The sequence below is a fragment of the Electrophorus electricus genome, chromosome 6, assembly GCF_041902795.1.
Source record: "Electrophorus electricus isolate QZ-2024a chromosome 6, ASM4190279v1, whole genome shotgun sequence".
NCBI classification, from domain to species: Eukaryota; Metazoa; Chordata; class Actinopteri; order Gymnotiformes; family Gymnotidae; genus Electrophorus; species Electrophorus electricus.
In genome coordinates this window covers 5,769,923-5,791,239 of record NC_137502.1, presented here as the reverse complement: position 1 = coordinate 5,791,239, position 21,317 = coordinate 5,769,923, and the positions used below count along the sequence as shown (strand labels likewise).

The 21,317-nt window shown below is 44.0% G+C and overlaps 1 protein-coding gene across 14 annotated transcripts in view; it reads left to right on the top strand.

Annotated features, from left to right (window-relative positions):
• The window catches only part of hydin (HYDIN axonemal central pair apparatus protein), a 65,028-nt gene that overhangs the window by 12,377 nt on the left and 31,334 nt on the right, over positions 1 to 21,317 (top strand). For 10 of the 14 annotated variants that reach the window (XR_014124093.1, XR_014124094.1, XM_081715672.1 and 7 more), the window contains exons 8-28: positions 842 to 1,043; positions 1,381 to 1,564; positions 3,425 to 3,524; positions 4,008 to 4,126; positions 4,833 to 5,056; positions 5,575 to 5,642; positions 5,807 to 6,042; positions 7,078 to 7,178; positions 7,269 to 7,404; positions 7,612 to 7,776; positions 7,969 to 8,121; positions 11,347 to 11,585; positions 11,717 to 11,978; positions 12,761 to 12,904; positions 14,558 to 14,701; positions 15,478 to 15,791; positions 18,014 to 18,124; positions 19,376 to 19,640; positions 19,862 to 20,071; positions 20,164 to 20,304; positions 21,014 to 21,188. Coding sequence is in view for 12 of the 14 variants with exons in the window: in XM_081715672.1 (XP_081571798.1) it covers positions 842 to 1,043; positions 1,381 to 1,564; positions 3,425 to 3,524; positions 4,008 to 4,126; positions 4,833 to 5,056; positions 5,575 to 5,642; positions 5,807 to 6,042; positions 7,078 to 7,178; positions 7,269 to 7,404; positions 7,612 to 7,776; positions 7,969 to 8,121; positions 11,347 to 11,585; positions 11,717 to 11,978; positions 12,761 to 12,904; positions 14,558 to 14,701; positions 15,478 to 15,791; positions 18,014 to 18,124; positions 19,376 to 19,640; positions 19,862 to 20,071; positions 20,164 to 20,304; positions 21,014 to 21,188 (3,693 nt within the window). In the remaining 2 variants the exon portion in view is untranslated. Of the gene's footprint in view, positions 1 to 841; positions 1,044 to 1,168; positions 1,276 to 1,380; positions 1,565 to 3,424; positions 3,525 to 3,629; positions 3,731 to 4,007; positions 4,127 to 4,832; positions 5,057 to 5,574; positions 5,643 to 5,806; positions 6,043 to 7,077; positions 7,179 to 7,268; positions 7,405 to 7,611; positions 7,777 to 7,968; positions 8,122 to 11,346; positions 11,586 to 11,716; positions 11,979 to 12,760; positions 12,905 to 14,557; positions 14,702 to 15,477; positions 15,792 to 18,013; positions 18,125 to 19,375; positions 19,641 to 19,861; positions 20,072 to 20,163; positions 20,305 to 21,013; positions 21,189 to 21,317 lie in introns of those variants that run through there. The other 4 variants (XM_081715678.1, XM_081715675.1, XM_081715677.1 and 1 more) reach the window with 4 other exon arrangements.

Here is a 21,317-nt window from a genome sequence, read left to right as displayed (position 1 = left end):
TCAAAGCGCCATCTTTTTATCAGTTCAGAGTGTTTCATTTAGGCTTTGCATAAGCAAAGTCTGATGAATACAAATGCAATGCACCAAATTCACCTTAATCCTACTCATCAAATCTAAAGGCCATTTTCCTGCGGGTGCTGACATGCTGCACTGTGGCAGGTTGTGAGCAGTTCCCTACTATCTTAATCAAAGTAAGCTTTTACAACAGCCACGTGCGGCACGCAGCATCACCATTAATGTTCACGGCAAGCGAAAAAAAATGCTTTGTGTCTATTTTGCTGCTCGCCACACATGGCAAACCAGGTGTTTCTACCTAAAACATAATCAGAACAGAAAATAGCTAGCCTTGGCTATATTTCTATTCATCAGCAAATCTCAACAAAGCTCTACACTAGAGTAACTTTTCTTTTTTACTGTTCATCAGTATTTTAACTTTTCAAAGGACTAGGAACTAGGAAACTAGGAAAACTATGATAAAGCCATGTTTTAAAAAAATGCAGTTACTATGACCAAGTTGTTAAGAGATATTTAATTATCATTCCCGCAGCAGTAGGATACCATAACACTCATCCCCATTCCTGTTGCCACTGTGGGAATAGTTTTCCAGAGATCCCTATACATGGGGACTACTGCAGTGAGTCGCATCCTCTGTGAAATAACAAGTGTTGTGAGTTAGCTGGGACTTGGCATGCTTGCTGCACTGTTTCTGGTGTAAAAAGGGCTTGTTGCTCCAGTGGCCCCTGCCTGTTTCTTTTGTTCATTTGTTGTGCTCAGTGTGGGAAAACAAAGAGGTGTGATTAATTGCGGACCATGTGTATGATCAAATTTTCTCCTGTCTCAGGTGAAGACGTCTACGTCAGTCTGTACGGAGCCTCTAGTGACGTCAACGTGAGGCTGGACAGGAACTCGGTGCTGCTGGAAAAAACGTACATCACCATGGCCAGTGAGCGCACAGTGGCCATCCTGAACAGGAGTGACTCCATAGTGCATTATCAGTGGAAGAGCTTTGCCACCCAGGAGGAAGAGGAGCAGCACAGGCTAAGGTCCGATTAGTGTGGCTAAAGCACGGTTAGCTTTAAGACTTTTGAGTCCCAGAGCAGTGTCACGTGCTGCATTCTGGAGTTTCCGACCTGACAGTTCAACAGAATGTAATGAACAATTGGATTATTTCATTTTGAGCCATCCTGCACTATACTACACCATAGCATTGTGGATTCCATGTTTCAGTCTGACTCCCACCCCCAACTTTTGTGCTCTCAGTCTTTCTCTGAACACGTAAGAGTGACCCTATCATCTCGTTGAGTTTTAGCTGCTTACATTAAGAAAACACTGACAAACCTGCAGTTCACCCTTCTCTCTTTGTCTGCTCCACTTCCCCAGGTTCTGTATGGAGCTACAACAGGAGGAGGCAGATGAGATGGAGCAGTTTCTGATCGAGTGTGGAGCAGACCCCAATATGCGTGACCGCCTCTCCCTGCTCTCACGCACATTCCAGCACCGACGCAGACAGCTCCGTCGGGAGCCACTGCTTTTCAATGACAAGCACATCATTCTAGAGCCCCAGGTCTCTCTCTCTCTCGCTCTCTCTCTCTGTGTTACACACACACTTTTCCTGAGAGTTTTACACTGTCGTATGGTTAATTTTCCTCATGGTGAGCAGAAAAATGTTGTTGCACAATGTCACAAACACAAATAATGTATAAACACACACTGACACTATATGATGTATAAAAACAGATACTCTGATAAGTTTTTGGGATGATTACTATGCTGTCAAGATTGTCATCTTCTCACTTCATCTCCCATGCGGTAGTACGCAGTACCCAATTAAATCTGAATCCTAGCATGTCTATGTATGGTGCAACATATGCTATAACATATGGTGTAAACCAAACACACAACACAGCAAAGTATGGCACAGCACAGCACAGCACAAGACAACAAAGCATAACATAGCAAATCACAGCACAGCACAATACAGCACAACACAACACAACAGCTTACAAGCTTTCACTAATGAGCCAGGAGGCTCCTGTATGTGGATCAGTACTGTGTAATTATGAATGGGGACATTTCCATCACATTCTGCAAAACCATGCACCGACCTACAGACCTACAATATATATCTATAATAGAATTATCATACTGTTCTGCATCTAGAATTGTGTGTGGTTGCAAATGCGGTTGAAAGTGTTTGGATTTGTGTGCAGCTATCTTGGACCTGTACCTGTCTTCTCAATTTCGCATCCATCCAGGGCCTGTGTTTTGGGTGACAGAGACAGATCTAAGGCTTATTTTGCTCCACAGGATACCAGTTCAGTGCTTTGATGAGCCGTGTGCTCCACTGGTTTTTTCATGCCCTTAACACTTACACCCTGGACACTGTAGCAGTAGCTCTTCTGCTCCCCTTCAGTAGAAAGTCTGAGCGTTGTTCCTAGTGCTGCTGTAAAAAAAAAAGAAGAAGCTGTGTCTCATCCTCGCAGGTCCAGAGTGCTGAGTCACAGCCTTGAATCAGACTTTTAACCTTGTCTTACCTGCCACTGTGACTGATGGGTAGAGAGAGGCCCTCCAGAGGTCCAGCTACACTCTCTCATCCAATCGTATTGCTCTATTCGAAACACCCATGTCCGCTCAACCTGCGAGGCAAGCCCCACACGCCCACAGGGCAAAGGGAGGGGGGCGGGGTGATTTTGCCCTGAGCACCACTTTGACATGCATTTTTTTCAACAAGGGAAAGAGAAAGCGACACAGTGAAAATGAATGGCATACCAATACAGCCTCTGCTAGGGTTTGAAAACCCCTCCCCTCTGCCTGCTGGGTCAGCAGAAGTGTTTCTGCTCTCTTTGAGTTCTGCAGTGTCATGGTGGACAGTGAGTTACTGGAGTACTGTTGACTTCTCCATTACTATTGCCTGCTGGCTAGTGAGCAATTGGTATGTGTGGGTGTTTGTGTGTGTGTGTGCGGAGGTGGTTGTGTGCGTGTTTGTTTGTTTGTTTTGTGTGTGAAAGTAGTCAGCAACTTTGTGTTATAAATTATGAATATTATAATTTCCTACACTGGTGTATTCTGTACACGTTGTCATTCAATGACTGATATAGCCAAAATTCTCACTAAGCACACTGTACAGAACACTGGGCATATTTGAAGTCTCTGTATAGGACATTGCCTTTATGTGAGATAATTAACATTGAAAAAAATATGCCAATAATATTCTATGCTCCCCTTATATGTTGTGAAAATCTGTCACTGTACATTTTTCTTCACTTGTACGTTTATTAGTACTGTTGTGTTTACATGGCACCATGCCAACAAATCCAACAAACTGAGAAAACTGCGATGTCTAGGCCATAGTTTCTGCCTTTTTCTGATGGAGTGGATCAGAAAAGAAGTGCGATCCACTTGACAGGGTCTGTATTGTTTGCAGGAAGGGGATATCTGGCCGAACCGGACAGCGGAAATAAATATCATCTTCAAACCCCAAGAAGCCAGACTCTACCAGCACACTGTGTACTGTGATGTCACAGGTACTGGACGGCCTAATGACCACTGAATGATTGTTTTAGTTCATTACCTATATGACAAGCTTTTTAGCAGTGAAACAAGTATGGACAAAATGTCTGCACTTTATGTATGGACTGATTGACTGATTTGCATGGGTGTACTGAAGACCATCTGCCTCATAAGAGCACACGTTTTAAGGACCTAGAAAAGGTCAAAGACTATAAACATGGTTAGTAGCACAAAAATCACAACCCCTGTGCCAGTATACTCTGCATACATGACCAAAACCGGTGTTGATTACTAGAGTGTGCTTCACGATACCTCTTTTCTGTGTGTGAATTTAGTTAGTTGAAAATCATGCACTGACCTCATCAAGTAAACGTGGTACTCCGCTTTTAATAAAATGGGATATCATTTTAATGATATTGATATTGGTGTTAAAAGATGTCCTTTCTCATTTGCCTTGTATTTAACCAGTCCTGTGCTTACTTATTCTCCTTCTGCAGGCCGAGAGTCACGGTTACCACTGCGTATAAAGGCAGAAGGCATGGGGCCCAAGCTGCAGTTTAACTTTGATCTGCTAGATGTTGGGAACGTGTTCATTGGCTCCAAACACAGTTATGAGGTAAGAGCCATTAGCTTTTGTCTAAAATGGCAATAAAAATATAATGAAGCTCAACCTTAATCATAAAGTATAACAATTAAATATACTGTTTCACAAATGATCTACTCTATTAAAAAAGCCTTCTGCCTGTCCCTCTGTCCTATTACAATCCAGGACTCTTAGCATTGCCCTCACGCAGGTCACTTCCCTGAGCCTAGCACACAGCTGTGCAGGAGAAGACAGTAATACACTGACTTTTACCAGTACATTTACCAGTAAAGACAGCGAGACTCGTGTCAAACTGATTCTGTCTGTTAGCAATGATGTTTGCATTAGTTTAGCATGAATTCAACAGCTGATTAATAATTAAAAACCCACTTCGATACTGGTCTCGGTAAAGACAGATTTTTGGCACAGGTCAAATACCCTTGGAGTTGAATTATTTAAACGATATATCTTTCCCAGACCATGGTATTTGAGATTGCATTAAAATAATTGTAAAGGACTTAGGCTAAGTGAATTTGATTTTGCCTGAGAACTTGCCTTGCAGATATTAACTATGTGTAAGATTAGTATGGCTGTGCTGTAACTGATCTGCGTATCCATCCATGTATTGGGCCAGTCAGTTACACGTCAGAGAACATGCTTAGATTCACATCTGATCTGGCCTTCTGGACCAAGCGTGACACTGATTCTGTGTGTTTATCTGCTCTTACCTTTGTCCCAGGTTCTTGTGAGCAACAAAGGGCTAATAGATGGCCCATACAGGCTGGAGCCTCCCAGTACAGCTATGGGTCTGTGCTTTTCCTTTAGTCCTACTGAGGGCATGGTGCCGCCTGGGGCCTGCCATGCTCTAGAGGTCCGCTTCTCATCCGACAAGCTGGGCACCTTCTTTGAGGAGTTTCGCTTCACTGTCGTGGGGAACCCCCAGCCTCTTAAGCTCACCTTCAGGTAACTGTCTTTGTTTTACCCCCAGCAAACCCATTTTGCTAATGAATACCTATTCTTTTAGACCTCTGTATCTCAAGGAGTTACAGTTGTTTTTGCCATTATGGATGTTTCATGGACCTGTTTATCACTGCCTTGGCGTCTGCCCCACAGTCACTTTCATTGTCTAATTTTGCACCGTTCGCTATGCAGATCGAATGAATCCATAAGGGTTGCACCTTTAATCTAATGAGTGAGTGTGAGGTTTTGGCATCTCTTTCTAAATGAGGTGGATTCAACTGGCCAAAAGTAAAGACTACAGGAGCGGTACACTTTGTTGTCACACACAAAATAGATTGATTCTGTTTTTCTTTCCCTCCCAACTTCTCTCTCTTCCTTCTAGCTCTGTCAAACGCTTTATTCCTCAGCAGGGCTTTGGTACTTTCAGTTAATTACTTGTTTCATGCCGCATGTCCAGTGACCTTCCCATCTCGCTGGGCTGTGTTTTAATGGGAAGCTCTCTGTCCTTTTCTCTGTGGCAGGGGGTGTGTAATGGGCCCAACGTTTCATTTCAGCGTGCTGGAGCTCAACTTTGGCGAGGTGTCCTTCGGTAAATGAACTTGTGCTTTGCACTTCATTAATCATAATGATCAATGCCTTTCCATTCAGCAGTAACCCCAGTATCTCTGTCCTGTTTTCTGCCAATTTCATAGTAGTCTTGATTATTTTCTCCCCAATTTCTGTTTGCTCCCTCTCTCCCCATTGACCCCACAGGCTTTCCTTACACACTAACCTGCAGTCTTAGCAATACCTCACTGGTGTCCATGAGCTTTGACCTGCGGATTCCTGCCGATGGGAACGGGGCGGACAGTATAACTACCACAGAGCAGATCTCACAGCTGGACAGGAATGAGTGGACAGCAGTGGACAGGGTATCGGAGAGGCCTCAAGAATTCAGAGTGACACCCACTTCAGGCAGCATCCGGGCTCAGGGCCAAATGGACATCAAGGCAGGGCTCTTTGTTTTATACAACTTACCTACCTCGACTTTATTTTCCCACCACATATTCAAAACAGATTTGAATTGATTTCACTATGCAAAGTTTAAACTAGTTGGACCAGACTGTCTTGCTTGCCCTTTGCAACAACAATGCACTCTCCCAAAAAAGAATAAACTCTTTCGTTTGGGAAATTCCATGACAGGGTATGGCTCATAATTTGAAATCCCTTCAGTGCAGGACAGACTTTTAATCTTTTAATCCCTAATCATTTTAAGACAGCTCAGATGCTTTAAAATGCCTGCTTAAGAGACGAAATGAAAAACACAGAACAGGAGAATGAAAGGAACTCAGACAGAGGTGCCTACCTCTCCCTCAGCCCTGTCAAACTTCGATTATCTCACCTTGCTTCTGTCACTGGCTGTCCGGTACTGCGAGTGCCTGTCTGCTGGTGCTCGTTTCCCATCACGGCTGGCTGTCATACTCTTGAAAGGAGCAATCAGCTGGATCTGTCCTCCTGTCCGCGGGCCTCTCAGAGCTTCTCTTGAAGGTATGCAGGGCGTGGCGGTCTCACTCCGTGACAGGCCTCTTGCTTACGCTTGCTCTAATGAGGCCTGTTGATGCAGAGGTCTGTGTGGGGGCTCTGAAGAGGCAGATGGGCCTCAGTGGCACCGCCCTGGCAGCCAGCACCAAACGGAAGAGGCTGTGGCAGCCGAAGAGCTCTAAGCTGCACTTTTAGTGCACACAGCCTCTGAATTCCATGATAGGTCTCTCTTGTCATGCCTGCACCGTAGTGCAATAAATGCTACAGAGCAGCTGTGTTATCAGCACAAATGTACATAAGAAACATTATATCCAGGCAGCCTTACTGTTTTTTTTATTTAAATATTCCATATGTGTATCTATATATGGTATTAGTTTTAATATTGTTTCATCCCATGGATTAAGTTACTGCTTAATTTTTTCCTTGGGATGATGCTGGTAGTGAGAAGGGTAATGTCGAATGTTGAGAGTGTTTGTGTGTGTGTGTGTGTGTGTCTGCTGTAGGTGACCCTGTGCTCCAACACTGTGCAGCAGTACAGTCTGGCTCTGGTGGTAGATGTGCATGGAGTGGGGGAAGAGGTCTTGGCACTTCCAATCAAGGCCAGGTAGGGTGTCCACAACAACAGGCAAAAAGCCTGCCTGTACCTCCTCTGTGTACATGAAGTGTATGCCTTTGCTTCCGACTGTCTTTGCAGATGTGTTGTTCCTGAAGTGCACCTGGACAGCCCTGAGCTTCAGTTCCAGTACTGCTTCCTGGGACACCCATATCAGCAGTCCATCAAGCTGATCAATGACACAGGCCTCCCTGCATGCTATGGCCTTCTGGCCCAGGTTAAATTTATGAGGATCCATTATCTGTATTAAAGACTCAACAACTCCTAAGAAAATTTTAAGAACCTCATTCAGAGTTTAAGGCTAAACGTATTCCCCACTATTGTCCAATCAAACAGATCTCTTACTTTGAGTGTGTCCCACTGTACAGAGATTTATGGTCCATATTGGTGTAAGTGTATGTGTATGTCTGGTGTCTCTTTTTAGGAATATGAGGAGAACCCATCTCTGCTGTTCTCCAGTGCTCATCCCAGAGGTGTGATCCAGCCGTGTAGTACAGAGCAGATCCCTCTGGTTCTCCAGGCCAAGACAGTGGGCCCACAGCACCTCACGGCCCTTATTGCCATTCTGGGCCAACAAGGTCCTCCACTGGTGAGCACCTGTGAAAGAGAAGACATTTGACTACATGTTTCTACACGTTTCTTTCCTTAATTAGCCAGTGAATCAGCTCTTAAACATTCATATGCATATTCGTGGGTCCCATTCAAATGCAAAATTTTGAGCCTAAGATTTTTAGCAGTTAGCATGATGTATGCTCCTCCAGTCTCTCTGTGTCTCCCGCAGGTGCTGCACCTGTCCTGCATAGGCCAGGGTCCTGCCATCTCCCTGTCGGCCACTGAGCTGCACTTTGGCACCATCCCTGTGCTTAGCGATGTCCCGAGGATGCTGCAGCTGTCCAACAGCTCCCCCATTCCGGCCCGCTTTGTGGCTCACATGGTGGGTCTCCTGCGGTTAGGGTCAGAAAATGACAGAGAGTAACATGTGCACCTTCACTCTGTAGTAGGACACATTTTAGTACAACATCCACATCTCACATGCTAGGTGTAACCACACCAGATTTCCCCCTGCTCATTACACTATACTCTTAATTAAATTCTAGTCTAATTGAGTGTATAATTAATACCCTAATTGGCTGAATGGTTTGTTGGCTTTGTAGTTAATTGACTGCCAGTCTGATTCTGTTAGCAGGAATTGTGGATTGGACTTCATTGTTTGCTCTGTGTAGGCATGTGTAGGCATTATCAAGCCAGAGTGTCTTAATGGTCTTCTTTATCCATTTGTTTATTGTCTGTTTATCTGCATAACTTTGCGGGAAAAATAGTGTCATTTGGTGTTATTGTCGGTGGCTTAGTCCCATCTTCTGGACTGTTCCCTAAGGCCTGTGGATATTGCTTAAAAATCAGTTTAATTCCCATAGTCACATATCTTATTTAATTGGCCTAATTTCCCCTCCATTTCTCTTTCAGTGTCTTTTTTTTTTTTTTAAGAGGGCTTTATGTGCTTTCTGAACTCAGATAATTTTAGCAACAAGCCTGAATTTATTTTGAAATTGTTTTTGAATTTGTTTGTGCAACCTGAACAGTAAGTATCTTCGGTCATTGCAGTGAAAAAAATACTCTGACCCTGTCTTATCCTCTAAGCCCAAGGACTTGGGTGTTGACAGGGCAAGAGGTTTTACAAAGCATTATTCAGATTCAATCGATGGTGAGTTTTCCTGAATTACATTACAGGCACTCAATACCATGGTCTTTCAGCCAGGATGAGGCTGTATGGGGTGCCAGATGATTGCAGAATTTTATAAAAGCAGATTAATTTGCTCTTTATGTATATGTATCCATCTGTTATGGGGATCCTACACACTGCAGCAGTGTAAGGTGTTTGGGAAGGGGGCATGTTTACTCCAGAGACATTTGGCATTTGGTTTCCATTTTAAACCTCTCCACAGTGATGAAGTTCAAAGTAATCAATGGTGTTAAACCTTGCTAATGCAAGCCTGATCTGATTATTGAAATTTCAGCCCGCTTGTTCTTCACTTAGATTCTTCTCTCAAAGGGAAACGGCTCTATTCCCGAACCAGGCCCACATCGATCATCTATCTCTCTTTTTCTCTCTTTTTCTGTTCAAATGAAGACTGAGAGAATAATCTATGACTCTAAGATGACTCCCTAAAATAATAGCCCTCCCTCCTTCTTCCTTGAGTGCCAACTTCATTGCAGGGAATGGTGCTCCTGTAATTTTCCTCTGTCCCCAGTCTCTGCAGCTGCTGGTGCAGGCCCTTTTGTTGCAGAGTTTTGGGCTGTAAATGAAAAAAGATGAAATCAAACAGCTTTCTGTGGGAACATTACTTAGAGCAGAGTGTCAGTGGTTTTCAACAGGAACCCAGGACACAAATGCTGCCTGTGTGTGTGAATGCCCTCTGATTGCTCTCTGCCTTTGGCAGGTGCCCGTGTGATCATGGAGAATGAGTAGTTCCTCTGAGAGCAGCTTGTGGAAAGCTGGCTTAGGCACAGCAGAGAATTGTGAGCGTTGTTGCCAAACAACTCATTTATAGAGTTATTAAAGTCAAAAAGATATTGCTATATAGTTTTATTTACACAAACAAATCTAGACTTATACAGAATATGTATGTCGTATTGCAGTTTATTCCTACACATTTACATACAGTATATCTCTGAGATAAATAAAGCTTGGCCTGAATGGCACATTTGGAGTATATTCGGAGTTTGGCTGAGTTGAAGGTGAAGGTGAGAGTGAGATGGCCAGAGCAGGGGTGCTGGAGTCAGAGGTCGTCTCCGTGGTTCCACACCACTGCAGCAGTGACCAGGCTCCAGTCGCTTTGCATGCACACGCGCCACCACAGGGACCAGCTAACAGCACATGTCAGTCTGGGGATGTGTCTTCTGCATTTCCTCCACGTCACACGTCTGCACGGTGCATTGCGCACCTGAGATGTGGAGACGCTTCGGCCCTGTGTTCAGCCCGCACAACCACTCTTCTTTCAGCCACGCTTGGACGAACACTGGGAGTGGTGCAGGTGGGACGTGATGAATGCAGCGGACTGTTCCCAAAGAGCAGAGCAAGCCCTGCTGAAGAAGATAAATCATACACCATTAATCAGAGTACCCCACTCACACCACACTCTACCCATGGTCGGAAAAGCCCAATTAAAACTTCATTCTAAAGACATCAATCAGCGTGGTGCATTATGGGGACTGATTTTAATCTGCTGTTCAGCTAATAGTTGAAGCTGCCTGTGAGAGGAGTTGGAGAGAGTTAGGACGCTGCCGCGTGCCCCTGCTTAGAGAGACAATGATGAGTGAAAGCTGCAGGGGTTTCCTTGGTTAGCATTCTAGCCAAGTTCCTTATTATAGAAAAAAAGGGCTTTGGTTTTTTGAGAGTGTGAAGGATTTGGCTTATGAGGTCGGCCTCTGTGTGAATACTCCGACATCAATGCTAAACCAGAGCCGGCCTCCCACAACTGATAAAACACAAGCACGATGCTTATTATCTCTGTTAGCCCCCCTACCTTTCTCCGGAGACTCATAGATGAGTGCAGATCTCCCAGTCTGCACTTGCCCACCTCTCTCGCTCCACCTTCCTCCCCTCATCCTCCCCACTGTTGGCCTCGATAGATGAAGGGAATCCTTGGGAAGTGAACACATGCACACAGATACACAGATTCGCACACACACATGCACACGCACAGTGCTTTGTGGAGGCTCATTAAGTAGATGGTCCTCATTAAACTACAAAGCAGAGATAAGATTTGCTTAGTGTGTGGCGATTGCTTGGGGAGTGTGTTGAATGGAAATGTTGGGGAAATCATCACTATTTTCAGATGGCCCAGTGTGAATGATAGAACCTTCATTAAAAACTGGACAGCACATGTTTGCATCCAGTACAAACAATTTTTATTTATTCATATTTAGAAGGTAAGCAATTTTAGTTGGAAATTAAACAAATTCCATCATAATTTAAAAGCTTTGTTGTAATCAATAATAATTAATAATACATTCTTTGCATGCCTCCTTTATATATGTTGTATGTCCTGAGTGGGACTGAAAAGTAGCTATGCAGTAGTTTAAATGCAGTAGTTTGGTGGATTGAGGTATGAGCTATTTTGGATTTTGGCGCGAGTTATTATTGGTGGTTTGTTTGTAGGCTCGGAGCAAGTCTCAGTGGCGTGTGGAGCCTGTAGAAGGAGAGGTGCCCCCACACGGGCAGCTGGAGCTGCATTTGGTGGCCAACCTGGACGACACACTTCCTTTCCAGGACAAACTGCAGCTGGCCATCCAGGACAGCCCCACCTGCACTGTCGCTGTGACCGCCACAGGAAAGGGCACCACCATTGTCACCGATCGACCCTTCGCTCCTAGCCTGGACCTCGGAGCCCACTTTAGGTACATCATAAAATGCAGTCTGGAGCATTTGAGATGGACTGATCTAAATAGTTTCAGTCCTTTTATAAAAGTCTGCCATTCCCTGCTTTTTAAGCACTGAATGAACACACCTCCCCACATTTGCCCTGCAGCTCAGGCCCCTGCCAGTACCACTTCAGAGTGAGCAACAGGGGCCGCCGCCTGCATCAGCTTTACTGGGCTACCGAGGGGTATCCCCAGTTCCGCCGCAGGGGTCTGCTGCCGTCCAGAGCCTCCAAGGAAGGCAAAGCGAAGGGCCCTCTGGCGCCGCCACCTCAAGATGCCCCCATCTTTGTGCTGACGCCCATGCGGCTGGAGCTCGCACCGGGGCAGTCGGCCCACATGCTGCTTGAGGGATCATGTGATGTACCCAAGGTGGAGCTAACACTTTGTTATTCATGGATGAATTGTACTTCAATGTCTAAATAGGGTACATGGCATCTGGCTGACTTGGTTTAACATTGCAGCAGCAGTGGCTTTTGAATAAGTATGTATCAGTTATTTACTTCTAAATATTCTTAATTGGGGCTTCTGTGTTGGTATAGCAGCAGTATAGTATTTAATTGCAAGCTCGCATGCAAAATGCTCCCACCATTATTTGAACAACTTTAGGAACGTGCACTTTTATTTAGCAAGTCGACTTTACCTCATGTCAGTGTGATTGCATATCAGACTTACTATACTTCATGCAAAAAAATGAGTAATAATCTCACTTGCGCATGGAGCAAGTGCTGCACTACTCTGCTGCAGATAGCAATACGGGCAGCTGAAGGTTGAATAGCACAGAGATAAGGGCTTGAATCCTCCCTTAATCTTTTCTCTGTGGAGCCATGCCAAACAACGTATAAACTTCTCTAGGGGCACCGCTGCCCTGGATCCCCATTGATTACCTGTGGCGAGGGAGAGGAGGGGAGGTGAGGAGCAGAGATAAGCTCTGGCTGCACCAGCCTATGCCAGGGCTTCACAGCCCTGGATAGCGCGGGCCTGGGAGTACTTCAGCACGCTGGAGCTCAGGGCTGACACAGCATGGCTGTATTTCAGAGCAGTGCTGTCAAGTCTGCTTAAAGATCGTTTTAAGATAAGATATGAGACTATGAAAAAGGGAGCATATCTGACTTGACGCTGGGAATATGAAAGGTGTGTTTGTGTGTGTGTAGGTGGTAAGAGAGAGGCTGGTATGTCATGCCATCGTGGGTCACCAGAGTGGGAAGGAACGCATAATGACTGTGGATGTCACATGCCGGTTCATTTCCCCGGTCTTGGAGATCTCCTCCCAGCAGCTCAACTTCTATGTGGAAAAGGTGTGTATGCATGTGCCTTTACCTGTATATGTGTGTGTCTCTCTTTCCCTGTATATATGTGTTTGTGTGTGTGTGCATTTTAATGACTGAATAATCCTGTGAAGTCCTCCAGCACTACATAAGGTTAACCTGCTTCCTTATGGCATTTCATAATGTTATCAGCACGAGATTTGGGCAGAGCCCACTATTACATAAGGGCTCCTAGATGTCATTTCTGTCATGTGTCAAAAGAACCGTGCTGCATTTCAGTGGATGAAAGATTTTGTTCATCAAATGTTCATGTTAATGCTGGTAAGGCTGCTTCATACACCAGGGAGGTGTCGGTCTGTTCCGTGTGCTTGGAGTGTGGCAATTATCTCTTCTCTCAGAAAGTTTCTCCATACTGGATTATTCATTTCTTTGATTCTCTAGAGCAAACAGTGCCCATTACTGGATGTAGTGTATCCTGTCCAGCTCCTGTCCAGCTTGTCTACAAAGCTGCTCCAAATCCTTTTAGGTATCAGTGGATGAATATATCAATCAGTTCACTGTTGAAAGATTCATTCACAAGGCTTCATTCACAGGGTAGAATTATTGTCTAATAAACTAGAAACAGACAGCAGATCCAAATACTGGCACTGTGGATTGCAGCATTATTTTGTCTCGATAAAACAGTTTTCTTCCTTTTACTTTGTTTAAATTAGTGGATCAAATTTGCTATGCAGAAGCTGCAGCTTGTTTGATGAGGTAACAATATTTTTAGGACAGCAGTCATGATGTGCCCTAGAACTAGTGTCCGTAGTATATATGGTACATTCCTGGTCCTCTTCCATTCTAACAAAGCTGAGGAATAAGCACATCCAGTGCAGGGAGAACCATCATCATAATGAAACTGATTTTCTGTCTGCACTATATCACTTTTATTATCTCTCTCTCTCTCTTACACACACGCACACGCACACACACACACACACACACACACATACACACACACACACACACACACACACACACACACACATATATACACACATACACACACACACACACACACACACACACACACACACACACACACACACGCAAACTGTTCTTTCCGCATTCTGAGCTTTAGCCATACTGATTTTCATAGATCTCCATTATCTTCTGACAGCCACTTTCATGGTACCTTGCCAGTTCATCTTCAGAACTAAACTGCTAATTTGGCACAGTGGCATTCTTTTATCTGATTTGGACCCATTTCTGTGCATGTTGACAGCCTGTACTTCTAGATTTACAGGCAGCTCATTGCAGGGCTTGCAGGACTAAAGCAATTAAAGACAACGAGAAGAGGAGGATGAGGGAGGGAACTCAGTGATTGTGGATGGGGCTGAAGTCTTGAAATTTAGAAATGGGCACTGACCTTACAGAAATAATAGATGTCTGTAAAATATTACTGCATTCATCCATCCAGGGGTTGCAAAGTATTAGATGCCTCTCCTTATGAATTCAATGTAGTTTAGAATCACAGATGACAGCAATGACCAGCTGGAATCAGAGAATGGAATTTAGAATCGCAAAAACTCCATGCTCATATGTTTATTTCTGGACTAGACTTTGTGTGCACTTTAGTTGCCTTGCAGTTGTTTGTGGTTGTAGAGTTCAGTTCACTCACTTCAGCTTGGTGTACTCCAGGTTCCAGGCATGTCCCTGGTGCCTCAGTACCAGAGTCTGCATCTGAAGAGTGTCTCTGCACTGGCCCTTTCCCTGGAGCTGACAGTGCCAGAGCCCTTTGGGCTCTGTGAATGCACTGGAGATGACTTATTCACTATCACAAAGGTATACTCAAAATAAGACTCCTTGTGATGGCTGTGGGATTCGGAATGTTACCATGAATCAAAACTTTGGAAAGCTGTTTTTTGCCTCCTGAGTAGCTCCTTAGACTTAAATGCTCTTATTGGAAAAAAGACAAATCAACATCACAATCGCTTTCAATATAGGTTTTAAAATTCCTTCTCTTTCACTGCAATTCATCAATGCACCCATGAAAATAGCAAGTAGCCATACTGCATTGACATAATTATATCACATTAAAGTTTCTGTTTTTTAGTTTAGATGTGTTTAGATGATCTTTTTGGACCAGGTTGAGCCAATTATTGGTGATTTATTAAGGAGGCTCCATGTAGCACCAGTGATGCTACATCTAACTCCAGAAAGGTTTCAACTACTGCAAGGTTCTCGGCCTACTAAAGCACTAGGCTGTTTAGTGTTTTTATTCCTCCATTACATCTAATTCAATTCATTAAGTTACTTCACTTGTGGCAGAGCAGGGAAAACATTAAATTATACAATGGTATAGCTACTTGAAAGAGACACACTGAGAAAAAAATTATTTTATCTGAAACTTTTTCTCGTATGTTGGTGCATCAACCGAACCCACCAATAAGATGCAGACCTATTTTATAAATACTTGATTTATAAATCAGCTGAATGCCACTGTCAATACGCAAGCAGTTTAATCTTCTGTCTTTTATGTCTGGATTGAGAACCCATGTTCTAGAGTAATTGAACCATTACTCAATCTTGCTGTCACTCCAATTTGCTGGTGTGTATAGTGTCTGGTGCTGGGCGTGGGTGCCGAGACGGTGGTGAGGGTGCGCTTCGACCCCTCCTACCGTCCAGAACTGGAGAGCCGCGTGACTGAGGCAGTGCTGGAGATTCGCTACTGCGGGCACCCACAGCGGGACAGCGTGGCTCTGCGGGGCGAGGTGCACTTTCCCAACCTGCACTTCTCCAGCAAGGCTGTGGACTTTGGCTGCGTGCTGAACTGCACCGAGGCCCAGCGGCAGCTCACCATGACCAACTGCAGCCCTCTTCCTGTCTCCTACCGCTGGGCCTTCCTGCTGGACCAGAAACACTACAGCATCAGGTAGTGGCATCAGCACTGCGAATGGGCAGATCCTTTTAAACGCTTGGTTCGAAACAAAAACAGGCTATCATGCTATCATGGATAGTAATGCCATTCCTGATAGACGCCAACACGTGGAATATGAATCTTAAGCGTAAATCTGCCACAACATGATTTAGATCCAAATCATTTTTAAAAATTATTAAAAATAACCAATTACCTTGGTAAACCTATTGCTTTAAGTTTGTTATTTTAGGCCTTTTAATGTAGGGCATGTTGGTAAAAGTTTCCCATGCCACTTAATTTTACTAAAACTTGAAGGACAAGTTCACCCAAGAAATGCTAACATTGCTATTAGTGATTGAAACCTAGTACATCTTGCCAGACAGCACTATGCAAATGAGATAATGGTCACTGGCCCATGTATGCTTTCATTCATTGTTAGGCTCATTAGCACTCTGAAGTATTGCATTTGTTTGACCTTAAGCTCATATACCTTATAGATCTGGCAGAAGCTATAACTCCCAAGAGATGCAGTCATCAGAAAAGAAGTTAACTGATATCCACACCGTAAAATGCACACACCAATCTTATAAGGAGATTCATTAGGTTATGCCATATTTCATGGTTACTTTTAATCTCATATCTTGCATGGCAGTAGAGCTGTCCCTCACTTGCTGGCTATTAACAGTATGGTGCAGCACGTTTTGCAACACAGACAGTGCTGTGAGTGGCTTAAGGCCTGGTACAGTCTTAGTGCTCTAGTGAGAAGGGGAGACAGACGGCATGGAAGCAGCTGCCAGTATAGCGTCCAATTAAGATGGCATTTAGGCAAGCTGTTCTTTCCCCCTCTGTTAAACAAGAGTGGCCGGCACCACTCTTCTTAAGTGACCTGCCATTCCTTCTCTGTAGAGTACTGTGGAGCCTTCATCTGTCCCTGCTCACAGTGCTGAGCCACTGATACGGAGTGGATGGCTTGGAGTGTCAGCACCATGGTTAGCTATTAAACCTAGAGGACCATAGGCTTACTTTCTGATGAAGTATTTCGGTTGAATGTCCTTTCTTGTGTTCTTGAGCCCTTGAAGTTGAAGAAGAAAAACAATTTTGTTAAATGTACAGTACATTTAAAAGTGTCCCGGGATACGTTTCCTGGCACCTTCATTTTGCCCTTGAACATACTTGGCTGCACATAACATTGTAAACCAACATTCATTACTTTTTTGGAACATTCCTTTTTATTTATTTGTTTAAGTGTTCCTTCAAGTTTGGTTACAGTCAGTTCTCAGTATAGCAGTCCGTTCTCAGAATAGCAGCCAATTCTCAGGGCTCATGCGCCCTCTCCAGTGCATGTAAAAGCAAATATATCTCTTCTCAAACTACCAGTACTAGTACTAGAACAGTATCCTGGGGCATTACATATCTGCTGCTCCAGCTGCATCTCTGCTGCACTGAGCAGTCCTTTGACTGGTCTTATTTCTCACAGGCTATGAGAAGACATTGAATAAACTGTCATGTTGAATAAGCTGTTGGTGATTTATGGTAGAATGATCCAGTGAGCAGCATTCTCTCTGCTGATGGGAGTGTTCAGTGATAGCTAAGCTCATTGATTATCAGTCTGCAGTCACTATCAAGCATTACATCTAATTTGGATGCAAAATGTGGTTTTAGTTTTAATGGCATAGCAACTGGTAAAACTGTGTATATGACCTAAATAATGTCATTATGTTCAGGGAGAATAACACTTCACTCACATGCATGCAACAATTGCAAAGCTCACAGTAGCAATGAAGAGCACAGCATGTTAAATCTTAGCTGTCAATAGTGGGCCAGCTCCAGGCCTCGAAGAGTAGAGTTTTTATAGTGTTTAATTGTTCTTCAGCTACTGGCATGTCCTGCTTCGAATAAATCAATAGTGCTCTCCATGAGACTAGCGTACCGACCAGTAAAGATTAATGGCTCCCCCCTGCCTCTGCTGAGCTGCCCACTGGCATGGCCACCTAATATCACTGTGACCTTTCCTATCAATACCTCTGAGCTTTCAGCATGCATTGTCCAGCATGCTAATTAAAAGCCTGTGAGTAATTAAAGCCTCTACCATTATACCATTCCACTAAGCTGTCGCTCTTTGCCGTGGGGGGGATTTCTTGCTGACAGGTGGGGTTTTTCGTCTGAATTAGCTGACTCCCGTTCACCATCCATGGCTGATGAGCAGTGTGATTGCCTTCTCTCCTGTGTCCTGGAAGGTTTCCCAGTGAGAAGAGCAGTATGGAGGGAGTCATGGAGGAGAGGCAAGATGACACGCCTAAGGAGCCATCGCCGACGTTGGGGGCTCCCACTAGGGGGCGCTGGAGCAGGTCTGACAATCTTGTCTATCAGACACCGGGAGCTGACATTGCTTAGGTCCCCAGGGTAGCTCTGCTAATATAATAATGAGAATAAATATGAAGATGGATGTCTTCCAAGTGTCATGACACATCCTCTTGAAGTCTTTTTTTTTTTTGGGAACATTTCCGATCAAACCAGTGCGGATCACCTGTAAACCTCCACAGTACATCGTCTGGCTGGACACTGCAGGCATATACGATAACATGTTAACAGTGTGGCATAAATTAGCCTTTTTACAGTGTTATTGTGCCTCTTAGTAAATACTTTGTGTCCCACTAGAGCCTTCAGCCAGATGGCTTCCCCTGAGAGACTGTGCATCACTGCATTAACAACTGTAATGTACAGTCTTATTCCTGCAGTGCTGTCAGTTTTGCTTAATTAAATTGTTTGCTATAGAGATGTCATGGGGATTAGCGTAGGAAGACAAAATCCATGCACATGCATAAACAAGGGAAGCAGAACAGAACAAAGGCCGCTTTACACTTTAAATGAGATTAATTTAAATGTAAAAGGGAAAAAAATATTGTATTTTAATGCATACAATAGGTGTTTCCAACTGGCAGAGGCCTGTTAATATTTAATATGGAAAAATGAATTTTCCATGTTAAATATTACCCTTTCTGTCTCCGTGAATGAAAGGGCGTCAATTAGACTTGATTCCACATACAACACTGCCCCCTGCTGTTTTTCCACAAGACAGCTTGCCCAAACCCAGAGCCACCTCACAACAGAGAGCCCTTGTGTTTGAACATGTGACAATAGTGCGTATCTATGCATCCTGCTCTTTCAGGAAAAAAAGAAAGAGAGCAAAAGGGCATTTATTTGTTTTTTCACTTTATTTGTCCCCATTTATGCCTCTTTCACTGCTGGCCTTTTTCACTGTGCTATCTTGTATCCTGTGCTCCTCAGCCATCTGGGTTTCTGGTGGATCTTTCTGGATTCCTGTGCAGCTTTGCAGTATCGTCTCTTTTGTGAGGCTGAGATTTCCTGTGGGGACATGTTGTGATAGATGATCCTTATTCAATTATTAAATCTTCTTTGTAATTAATGGCTGCTGTGACAGTACCAATTTTATCTTAGCCTGACCCTATAGGCTGGTGGACCAGAAAGGAGAGAGACTGAAGCCTGGTAGTTTGACTGTCATTGAGACCTAATGGGATTTTGTTGCATTTTGATTGAAACTTGTGATTTATAAATGTTCTTTGCTGGCAAATTCACAGACCTCAGTTGGCAGAAAAGGAGCCTGTTGACAAGAAAGACCCTGAAACTAACATAAAGGAGGGAAGCGGGTCCCCGAAAGAGCCTTCTACGACTTCCGGCCCAGATGTTTTGGGATGGGAGGAAGGGCTTACCCATGACCGGAAGAGCTCTACTTCACTTGGGCAAGAGAACTTGAGAATGTACCCAACAGAGAGGCCCACTGCAACAGAGCAGAGACTCAGCACTGCCAGCCTAACAAGCAGGGAGGTGCCTGGAGTGGAGGAGGTGGGTACCAATCTAGTTCCTGTTTTCTAAAATCATTGTGTTAAGAGTATCTTAAATGAGAGAGAGTGTTCGCTTGACCATTTAAAGAAGATCTTTGTTTTACAATGCTTTTGGGAAACAGCCCGGTTTTGTTAATGGTTTTTGTTAATGGTTCCAGTTGTTATATAATATCCTTGAACTGAGCTCAAAAATATTCACTGTCATTATATTGTTTCTCTCAGGTCTTTGACATCTTGCCAATCTATGGGGTGCTACAGCCAGGTGAGAGGCAGCTGGTGACGTTTTCATTCTTTGGCCACACCCACATCAGTGGTCAGGTGTTGGCACTGTGCGAGGTGGAGGATGGCCCCACATATGAGATCACACTCAAGGGAGAGGCTTCACTGCTCACCTATGCCCTGGACACCACTGACATTGACTTTGGCCCTCAGGTCGATACCCTAATGCATGTTCCATTGTTTGGTAGCTTTTAAATTATATACTAGAATCAAAGATCATTTTAAAAAGTGTTTCTCTTTCTCAGTTGTTTGATCGTGTAGCAGAAGCAGAGATCACTCTGAGAAACACAGGGAAGGTGGGCTTTGACTTCAGTGCTCTGCTGACAGAGGAGAAGGTGTCTTCTGAAGACCCCTTATCTGGTCAGCCCCTCGTCATACCCAGCAGGGTGAGAAGCTATATGCCACCAGGAGTCCTTTTTCAATATGTAGGGACAAATGTTCTGGATACGGTGAGCGTTCCAAAGCATTCCTGCCTAGGTGTGGTTTGGTCCAGAATGCTTCCAGAGCCTATGTTCCTCAGCAGGGTTAGATAACCATGCTCATGGAAACAAAATTGTTCAGGTGGGATTACTTTGAGTGAAGTAGCTTTTCATGGATTGATTTTACAGTATACTTATGTTAATGCACATCTTAAGCAAAATTGGTAGTAAATAACTCAGCTCACGGATTCACTTGCACTGACTGGCATTAGTTATCATTATAGTTTTGTGTCCACTCTGACAGTCTGACTATCATAACCGTTCACATGTGTCCACTCCAGCGGACTGAATATGGGAACCATTTGAGCCTAGTTTGGAAAAGTGAAGTTTGGATTAAATAAATTAGATAATTAGATTTACCAAACATTGTAATGTTGGGCTAAAATGTACTACACATAGTAAATGCAGGCTCTTTCACTGGAATATCTCTCTTAAAGCAATTTTCACATGGGAGAAAGTAAGTTGTTTTTCACTCTCAACAACTCTCAATGTCCTGTGAGATCCTTTTTGTTGTCTGTGAGTGTCAGTGTGTAAGAGGCCCATCATAAATACTGTGTTTTAACATTCATGTATTGTGATTTGAAATGACTACTTAATACCTGATCCAAATTTTTAGGGCTACGTTGAGGCAACTGCAGAAATGAAGCTCTCTGTGTACTACCTGCCTGGAATGCCAGAGGTTTTTCACAAGACTTTACAGCTACAGGTTGCTTTCTTTGAGCCAGTGGACATTACACTAAGAGGAGAGGGTGTCTTTCCTAGAGTGTGCCTGGACCTGCCCAGGGACCTGGGTAAGAGCTTAGTTGACTACTGCTAGGGTTCTACTCAAATGCCTCTGAACCATATTCCATACATCCTGAGTGCTTTCTTCAGGCTTGGGCTCCCTTATCTAATACGTATGTGACTCGGGTCCAGCTGAG